This window comes from Bison bison, unplaced genomic scaffold (genome assembly GCF_000754665.1).
Source record: "Bison bison bison isolate TAMUID 2011002044 unplaced genomic scaffold, Bison_UMD1.0 scf7180017864056, whole genome shotgun sequence".
Classification (NCBI taxonomy): domain Eukaryota; kingdom Metazoa; phylum Chordata; class Mammalia; order Artiodactyla; family Bovidae; genus Bison; species Bison bison.
Genome location: NW_011494628.1, coordinates 743101 through 753478, shown reverse-complemented (window position 1 = coordinate 753478; position 10378 = coordinate 743101). Strand labels below are relative to the sequence as shown.

At 36.3% G+C, this 10378-nt stretch overlaps 1 protein-coding gene across 5 annotated transcripts in view; it reads left to right on the top strand.

Annotated features, from left to right (window-relative positions):
- The window catches only part of KATNAL1 (katanin p60 subunit A-like 1), a 57808-nt gene that overhangs the window by 6139 nt on the left and 41291 nt on the right, over positions 1-10378 (top strand). For all 5 annotated transcript variants that reach the window (XM_010835898.1, XM_010835899.1, XM_010835896.1 and 2 more), the window contains exon 2: positions 9124-9296. In XM_010835898.1, the coding sequence (XP_010834200.1) occupies positions 9135-9296 (162 nt within the window). In that variant the 5' untranslated portion in view covers positions 9124-9134. The remainder of the gene's footprint in view (positions 1-9123; positions 9297-10378) is intronic.

The following is a 10378-nucleotide window of genomic DNA, read 5'->3' as shown; positions in this document are numbered from 1 at the left end:
GTCTTTTCCAATGAGTCAGCTCTTCACATGAGGTGGCCAAAGTACTGGAGTTTCAGCTTTAGCATCATTCCTTCCAAAGAAATCCCAGGGCTGATCTCCTTCAGAATGGACTGGTTGGATCTCCTTGCAGTCCAAGGAACTCTCAAGAATCTTCTCCAACACCACAGTTCAAAAGCATCAATTCTTCGGTGCTCAGCCTTCTTCACAGTCCAACTGTCACATCCATACATGACCACAGGAAAAACCATAGCCTTGACTAGACGAACCTTTGTTGGCAAAGTAATGTCTCTGCTTTTGAATATGCTATCTAGATTGGTCATAACTTTCCTTCCAAGGAGTAAGCGTCTTTTAATTTCATGGCTGCAGTCACCATTTGTAGTGATTTTGGAGCCCAGAAAAATAAGAAAAAAAAAAGAAGAAGCTTTCGCCATTATGTATTGAATATTGCTCTCCCCTTTTTTTCTCCTAGAATTCATAGTAGACGTATATTGGGCCAGGTCTTTGTACTCTCTGCATTTCTTATCTTTGCTTGCTTATTCTGTGTTTATGTGCTGCATTCTGGGCAAGTTCTGTAGCACTATATTCTGGTTTCTTGATCCTCCCTTCAGCTGTGCCTGATCTGCTGTTTCCTCAGTGCACCGAGTTTTTCATTTCAGTGAACATTTCATTTTAATGCTAGAAGTTCTTGATTCTTTTTCAAACCTGTCTATTCATTTTTAAATGGCTTGCTCCTGTGTTTCTAAGTATACTTATTTTGTAGTGACTATTAGATTATCAAATACTTTTGATAATAGCAGTAATTTTGCCATGTTTTAGTATTTGCCTCACTCTTATAATGGGTTGTATTTTTGTACCTTGAAATTTTAGATATAACCTCAGTGCAAATACTGTGAAGTCTTGGTCAAGGATGTATCCTGTACTTTTGGTTGTTTCTCTGAAGTGCATTATGGAGAACTGGTGAATGAATAAATGCATTTTAGTATATTCATATAATGAGGTGCTACTCAGCAGTAAGGAAAAGGCAATGGCAACCCACTCCAGTACTCTTGCCTGGAAAATCCCATGGACGGAGGAGCCTGGTAGGCTGCAGTCCATGGCGTCACTGGGAGTCAGACACGACTGGGAATCAGACACGACTGAGCAGCTTCACTTTCACTTTTCACTTTCATGCATTGGGGAAGGAAATGTCAACCCATTCCAGTGTTCTTGCCTGGAGAATCCCAGGGACGGCGGAGCTTGGTTGGCTGCTGTCTATGGGGTCGCACAGAGTCGGACACGACAGAAGCAACTTAGCAGCAGCAGCAGCAGCAGTTTCTAGTTTGGAAGAATCACATATAGACCCATGTCAAAGCATATCATCAATCGTTTTTGGAAACTTGTGTCAAAGAGAAGATCCTGTAAGTTTGCAGAAAGGGAAAAAGGCATGATATATAAGCAATCAGGAATTTGAATGACTTTAGTTGCCTCAACTTAATCTTAAAACTTAGAAGGTTGATATTTGGCAAAACTAATACAATTATGTAAAGTTTAAAAATAAAAAAAAAGCTTAAAACCTAAAAAAAAAAAAAAAAACTTAGAAGGTAATAGAGCAATGCTTTTACATTTTTAAAGGAAATTATTTGCAAATGAAAATTCAGTAATCAGCCAGACTATCACTGAAGTATGAAGATAGTTTAATAAAGGTGTTTTAAGGCATGCATAGTCTCAAAATTTTATTTTACTCCCCATTTACAGAAAATGTATTCTATAAAGGAGACACTTGCTCTTTGGAAGGAAAGCTATGATAAACCTAGACAGCCTATGAAAAAGCAGAGACATCACTTTGCTGACAAAGGTTCATATAGTCAGAGGTATGGTTTTTCCAGTAGTCATGTACAGATGTGAGAGTTGGACCATAAAGAAGCCTGAGTGCTGAAGAATTGATGCTTTTGAATTGTGATGCTGGAGAAGACTCTTGAGAGTACCTTGGACAGTGAGGAGATCAAACCAGTCAATCCTCAAGGAAACTGACCGTGATTATTCATCGGAAGAACTAATGCTAAAGCTCCAATACTCTGGCCACCTGATGCAAAGAGCCGACTTGTTGGAAAAGACTGATGCTGAGGAAGATTGAAGGCAAAAGAAGAAGGAGGGAGCAGAGGATGAGTTGGTTGGGTAGCATCACTGACTCAGTGGACATGAGTTTGAGCAAACTCCTCGAGTTGGTGAAGGACAGGAGGCTGGTGTGCTGCAGTCTATGGGGTTGCAAAGAGTCAGATACAACTTAACAACTGAACAACGAGAGAGTGAACCAAGAAAGGAAGAAGACATGTGATAGACAAAAAGATTCAATGTAGAAAAGACAAAGACTACCCCGGGTAATTGAAATACCAAATTGAACAGCCTTGGCAGGTAGATAGAGTGTCCAGAGGAAAGGTTAGGCTTGCTTACAGCCTTGAAAGAAAGATAGTATCTTCATCTGGAACAAAGGGTAGGCATGCATGGTGTTCAGTATGATAGATTTGGGTTCCCTGAATTTAAGATTCTTTGATAATGCAATCTGCTGCATTTGCTGTTACCACATGCCCCATTACACGTTGCTTTGTAGAAACTGGGGTTTAGGGGACAAGTACAAAATATCCCCACAATCTTAGGTTGTAAATTTTGTAGTTTTAATTCTTATATTTGAGTCATTCATTTTGAGTTAAATTTTATATATGTTGTGAGGTAAGACTTGAGATTCAGAATTTTTTTTTCTTCCTTATATGGATATCTAGCTGTTTCAACACCTTTTTTGGGGGAAAAATATATATATAAATATTTTTTCATTTTAATTGGCCATATATGTATCGATCTTTCTGGACTCTGATTTGTTCCGTTGGTCTGTGTCTATCTTTATGCCAATCCCATGCTGTCTTGATTCCTGTTAATTTTATAATAAATATTGGAATCAGTATAAGTTGTCCTACTTTACTATAATTTTTGAAACTGTTTTGGCCGTTCTATGTCCTTTGTATTTCCATCTAAGTGTTAAATCAGCTTGTCAGTTTTTATAAGAAAGGCTGCTGGGATCTTGATTGGGATTTCATTGAGTCTGTGAATCACTTTCAAGTGAATTGACATTGGGGGTTTCAATTCATAAATGCATGTGCACATACACACATGTATGTATATCTGTTAACTTAGGTCATCTTTAATTTCTCAGTGCCCAGATCTTACATATATTTTGTTCCGTTTATCCCTGGGGTATTTAGTATTTTTGAATGATTTTACTGTTTTGACTTTAGTTTTCAATTTTTTTATTGTTATTATGTAGAAATACGATTGATTTTTGAATATTAACCTTGTATCCTGCAACTTTACAAAATTCACTTATTAGTTCTAGTAATTATTATAGATTCCCTAGAATTTTCTCCATTAACAATTAACATTGTATGTGAATAAGAGAATTTTCCTTCCACTTTTCTAATATGTATCCCTTTTATTTTTTTCTTGGCTACTTGCACTGGTTAGAACCTATAGCTGTCATGTTGAATAGAAGCGTTGAGAGGAGATTCACTGGCCTTGCTTATTCTTTCTTGATTTTGGTAGAGAGTATTCAGTTTTTTCTGGAGAAGGCAATGGCAACCTACTCCAGTACTCTGGCCTGGAAAATCCCATGGGAGGAGCCTGGTAGGCTGCAGTCCATGGGGTCTTTAGAGTCGGACACGACTGAGCGACTTCCCTTTCACTTTTCACTTTCATGCATTGGAGAAGGAAATGGCAACCCACTCCAGTGTTCTTGCCTGGAGAATCCCAGAGACGGGGGAGCCTGGAGGGCTGCCGTTTTTGGGGTTGCACAGAGTCAGACGTGGTTGAAGCGACTTAGCAGCAGCAGCATTCAGTTCTTTCACAGTTAATCTGATGATATCTGCTCTTTACTAGATTGAGGAATTTCTATTCTTAGTTCGCTAAGAGTTCTTATCATGAATGGTATTGAGTTTTGTCCACTACTTTTTCTGCATCTGTTCAGATGATCATGTTTTATTTCTGAGTCTCTTAAGATTGATTGGTTTTTTAAGTAGATACCACCTTGAATTTTTTAATATAAACTCCACTTGGTCATAATGCATTATCCTTTTTATATACTGGATTTGATTAGCTAAAATTTAAATATTTTTGTATCTATGTTCCTGAGGGATACTGGTAGGTAAGTTTCTTTTCTTAAAATGTCTGGTTTTGATATCAGGCTAACACTGGTCTTAAAATATGAGTTGGAAGTTTTTCCACCCATTTCTTTTTCTGAGAGAGTTTGTTTGGAAATTGTTTTATTTTTTTTCCCTTACATACTTGGAAGAATTCAATCATGAAGTCTTTTGGATTTGGAGTGTTGGTTTTGTTGTTTGTTTTTCTTTAATGGGAAGATTTTAAACTACAAATTGAAGTTCATTGATTGACACAGGACTATTCAGATTAATTATTTCTTCTTCAGAAATAGCTTTGGTATGTGGTGACTATCTCTACAGTTTGTAGTGATGGCCCCTCCTTCATTCCTGATTTTGGTAATTTGTGTTTTCTTTCTCCCTTTCTTGATTAGTATAACTAGAGGTTTAATCATTTTTAATGTTTTCTTCAAAGAACCAACTTTTTACTACATTGAAAAATTTTTTCTTGTTTCTATTTTATTGATTTTTGCTTTCAACTGTGTTGTGTTCTTCCTTCTACTTCTTTTGGATTTAATGTGCCTTTATTTTCCTAGATTCTTTAAGACAGAAGCTGAAAGCAGGAGTTTGCAAACTACAATCTGGGGACCAAATCTAGTCTGCAACTTGTTTTTGAACAGCTGGTGGCTCAGATGGTAAAGAATCTGCCTGCAGAGCAGGAGATCCGGGTTTGATCCCTGGGTCAGGAAGATCCACTGGAGAAGGGAATGGCAACCCACTTCAGTATTCTTGCCTGGAGAATTCCATGGACAGAGAAGCCTGGTGGGCTATGGTCCATGGGGTCACAAAGAGTCGGACCATACTGAGAGACTTAACACAGACACACATGAACTAAGAATATTTTTTTCATTTTTTTTAACAGTTAAAGAAGTCAAACGAGGAATAATGTTTCGTGACATGTGAAAATAAATGAAATTCAGTTATCAATGTCTGTAAATAAAGTTTTATTGGAACACAACCACACTCATTTGTTTTCATATTGTCTGTGGATGCTTTTGTACAAAGTTGAGTAGTGCCAGTAGTGACTTGATGGTGTCTGAGTGCCTCTTGCTGTGCACTGCCGTCACAGTGTCTCATGTGCCCTCCGTGTCCCTGTACTCTGACTTTTTACTTTATTATCAGCGGATTCCCGTCACGTTAAAAACAGAAAAGAAGAGAAAAATGGATTTGATGTATTTATACTTTTAAAGCACAATGAAGTGAGGAGTATTGAACAGGATGACAAAGCACTGTGATTATTATGCAGTGACGCTATAGCTGTACTGAAGAAATACAGTTTACACTGATATTACCAGATGAATCACTCATCGTGGTATTCCTAATTCGTAGGAAAGCAGTGGCTAGAAAACTTAAAAAGGAGTATCTTTTCAAGCAGAATTTCTTCACAAAATTAAAAAACAAAAATCAGGCTGCACCTGGAGTAAGTTTCTCGAGTGTCTCATTATTTAGCCAAACAAGAAAGTTATTTGCCCATGGTGACTTAAGTAAATCTTATTTGACTGTAGCAGCCAAAGAAATGTGTCTGGAGAAAATAAACTTGTTTAAGACTATTAGCCTTTTGGTGAGAACAATTGCTAGAATAGTTGAGGACATCAGTCAATTAAAAAAACAAGGCAAACGATTTTGAGTGGTTTTCCTTGGCTCTTGATGAATTGACAGATGTTACCAAAACAGCTAAGTGTTTATTTGCAAAGTCAGTGCTGACTTGGAAGTTACTGAAGAAATACATTTAATGAATAGTGTTTGTGGAATAGCTACAGACAGGAATATTTATTAAAAAGTTGAGAATACACTTATTCTGTACAACCTGAAGTGGAATCTGATGTGTTGGAGCTAGTGGTGGTAAAAAAAAAAAAAAATGTATAGAAGAGAAAAAGGCTTACGTGAACAAATTTACTATGCTGGGAAAACATAGGGTGGTTAAAGTTGATGGTTCTTTACTTTTTTATAATCAGCAGGTATTTTGCAGAGAATATTTGAATCTATCACGTGGTAAGAAACCGTTAGTGTCTTAAGACGCAGGAGTGTTGTTCTTGAGGACTTAACCATTGTCAGTTCCTTGAATTTTTGTCAGAAGCAGAATATCCTGACGTATCCCTACCACAGCAGTTCGTGGCTTGTAGTGGCGAAGTTCTATTGCAGTCTTGAGTTACGGGCTAATTTGAACTTTTTCTGAATGAGAGGAACTGTTCTCATCCACTGTTATTGAACACTGAATAGCTTTGGAAAGCAGTTTTGCTGCAGACTTGATAATGTTCCTTTTTTTTTTGAAGGGCAAATTCTGTATATTTTATTCATAGAATGAGATGCTACTTAGCAACAAAAAGAATTACCAACACCCTCAACAACACGGATGAATGTAACAGACAAATGCTAAGTAAAATAAACCAAAAAACAAAGAGAACATATTGTATGATTCTACCTGTATGAGGTTCAAATCAGAGAAAAGTGATCTATGGTGATAGAAATTGGGACATTATGTCCTTGGAAGAAGGCCATGGACTTGGAGGAACATGAAGATTTCTTTCTACTTATGGAAATGCTCTATATTGTGGCCTGAGTGATTTTTTTTTGGTGGGGGGGTGTATATGGGTTTGTTTATTTATTTTTAATTTTATTTTATTTTTAAACTTTACAATATTGTATTAGTTTTGCCAAATATCGAAATGAATCCGCCACAGTTATACCTGTGTTCCCCATCCTGAACCCTCCTCCCTCCCCATATCCACCCTCTGGGTCGTCCCAGTGCACCAGCCCCAAGCATCCAGTATCCTGCATCGAACCTGGACTGTGAAATGAGTTGCCAGTCCAGGTTTGATAATGTTTCTTAATAAATTCAATGGAAAATTTCAGGATCAGACTGCTTACATGCAAAACTAAAGTTATTTTGATGCCAGCTAATGTTTGAATCACAAGTAGTACTGAGTTATTTTATAATATGTAGCTATCTACACTGTCAAAAGTTAAAGAAGTGAGATCTCTGTTCCCACCCAGATTTTCAGTGTATTTGAGCTCAAACTACTTTGATGCAAGTGCAAAGGAAATTTCCGTATTACAAAATCCATTTAACTGTGTAATGGAGATACTTCCACTTAACCTTCATTTGGAATTGATTAATATACAGTGTAATGACTTATCAAGAGAAGAATAAAACCTTCAAATGCTTTTCAAACAGCAAATATGCTGGATTGAAATTATATGCTTGTGATTTGATATCAGCATGTGACAATACCTCTCTTGGTAAACAAACACTTTAAAACATGAAATGCGTAAATCTTATTAAAAAGCAGTATTGACACATGAACATTTGCAGTTGATCTGGATGATAGGAAACACTAACTATGAATCCCAACTACATGAAATCATATCCCCTGTTCTGCAAAAAGTTGTACTCAATGATTGCTACTATAATAGTTTGAATTTTGTTGATAAAAATTGTGGACATTTTTGTCTCTTTTATATAACTAACATAATACCCTCAGTTTTTCCTGTTGCCCCTCAAAGCTAAAAATATTTACTCTAGCCATTCACAGGGAAAGTTTGCTGACCCTGCTTTACATGGAAATATTTCCATTGTGCATCTTTGCGTGCCCGCATATATTAGCAGAATGAATGCTTTTGTCTAAGGACTCATTTGAAGAATTGTAATTTGAAGAAGAGGCTTTCCATGGTTGTCATATATTCTGTGGGTAGATCTACTGAATGTTGAAATTTCTTACTTTGTGAGAGTAGTATACTATTTGCTGCAGTGTGATTCTCAAGTAACATAAATGCTGCCTTCAAGGAACCTATGCTGGGAGAAGGGGCAACTAAAATGGGAGAACACATAAAAAGAAACAACTTTAATCTTTTCAAGAATGTACTGGAGTCAGCTAAAATGACTAGAAATAGTTGTAGTTAGTTTTGAGGAAGAGGTTCTGAGCCCCTTAAGAACAGATAAGAGGTAGAGAGGAAGAGCCAGGCTACTCCCATCAAAATTTAATCCCCTCAGGAAAGCATGGGACAAAATGATTTTTCTCTGCTAAGTGTATTTCTTGGTTTACTGTTCCAGGAAGTAAGAGTAGGTTAATTTGGACTCCTTCCCAAGATGTCATTCTCCTGGATCTCTGGACAGTTTTCAGTGGAAAGTATCTTTGCTTAGAAGCCTTGGATGATCTTGGGGGACTGTTGAGAAGCCTGGAAAAGCCAGAATTACTGAGCTGGAGGGCTTTGGTAGAAACCAGAGGTTCAGATGGTTATTTTTCCTATTTTCTTGTAGAAGGGGAAGATTAATGATAGTGATTTGCACAGGCAAAAAGCTCAAGAGAATGGCAGGATCATAGAAGATTACCAGATGGGGAGCATCAGATAGTTAAATTCACAGGTTTTTGAGGTTTTTGCTTAGATTTAAGTTGTATGAAACACTTAAATGTATGTAAATGATGCGTGGACAACTATAGGCTGTACTTTTAAAATGTGTTCCTTAAGTCAAAAAGTTCCTTCCCTTTTTGTTCTTGGGGCCAGATAGTTTTAGTGAAAAATAATTTTTGTAGTTTTAATTGATGTTGATGGAAAATGTGAGCTATTTATATATTTAGCTTTACATTGTCAAGAATAAACGGACTAAAATGAAGCAAGTTGATCTTTACTGTTATTGCAGCTTGTGGTGATTATAAATGGGCAAGGAGAACTGGTGTCCAGTTTATGTAGCTGTAACATAAATCGATAGTGCAGAGCTGTGTCATTTCTCTAGTTATCTCCTTGGGTGCTCTTTTGTAATCTGTGCATTTCCAAACTTGGGAACTTTGTTCAGTGTCATTATAAGATGCATTCAGATAACCTCAAAGAATGAGAGAAACATTTTGACTTTCAAAGTAGTTTTAAGCAGATCTTTTAAAGTGTAATAAATGCTTTAAAGTCAGTACTGAAAACTTAATAAAAAGCCACTGTATTTTATGTTTAGATCTCTGAAGGATGAATTTGGCTGAGATTTGTGACAATGCAAAGAAAGGAAGAGAATATGCACTTCTTGGAAATTATGACTCATCCATGGTATATTACCAGGGGGTGATCCAGCAGATTCAGAGACATTGCCAATCAGTCAGAGACCCAGCGGTCAAAGGCAGATGGCAGCAGGTAAGAGCCCATGGAAGTGTTCAAGGGGTGAGGACAGCGGTCTGCTGCACTGGAGAGATGTGAGCTGAAAAATCAGTTTGAGATTTTGCGAGTAGTTCTCTTTTGTCTGACTGCTGAAGTATATTTAAAATGTACTCTGGATAGTTTTTCTGTCTTTCCTAGTTAACGTGTATGTTTTTCATAATATATTGATTTGGCCAAAAAGTTTGTTCGGTTAGTGAACACATTGTTCATTAAAAGCCTTGGTGAAAATGAAAAATATGTCTTTTAGGTTTACTTAAAACAGAATGAACTTTTTGGTCAACTCAGTATTTTTGAGACATATTTCGAAGCCATTTAATTCAGATTGACTCTAATTGTTTTTTCCTCCTCAGTTGACTAATTGTGTATGGTTACAAGTTGTAGAAATGAGGTATTTCTACTTGCCCTTTCCCCTTTCATTTTTACATGTAATTTTGACCCATTTCACAAAACTTTTCCTTTAAAAAAGTTTCCTCTTCTTTTGAAAGACTCTTTACAAATACAAAGGAGTCAGTAATCTAATAAAAAACAGTAATATATTTACTGTGTCTTGACTATACAATTTTATAATATTAATAAAAACTTGAATTACAATTTCCCCATTTAGTCTTAAAACTTAAAATCCTTTTAAAATTAAAAGTACAAAGTCAAGCACTTCTTTGAAGTTTCATTTATGTGCTAATGCCTTTCAAGTGTTTCTTTTAAGTTTTCCACTGGTCAGAAATTGATGTTTTACTAAGTTTTCAGGGTGAATTTGGCTTATTTTCCAACTTAAGTGTTACCAAATTATGTTGAGTGAGAACAATATATTGGTTTTAACTCAAATTGAAATTTTTGAGTTCTTCTCTCTGGTGTCCTAGCCATAGACAAGAGTTGTTTACTAATCCAGCATGGAAATATTTTTGACATGTTCTTAATTGTGTTAAATAGTGACCGTTTCTATTCTGGTACTTCTATATTTACTTCCATTAGGTTCTGAAATTTTATTTCTCTCAGTATAGCATATAATTGCATATATTAGGTGAATTTACATTTTTATTTGGTTCTGTGACTTGTTTATA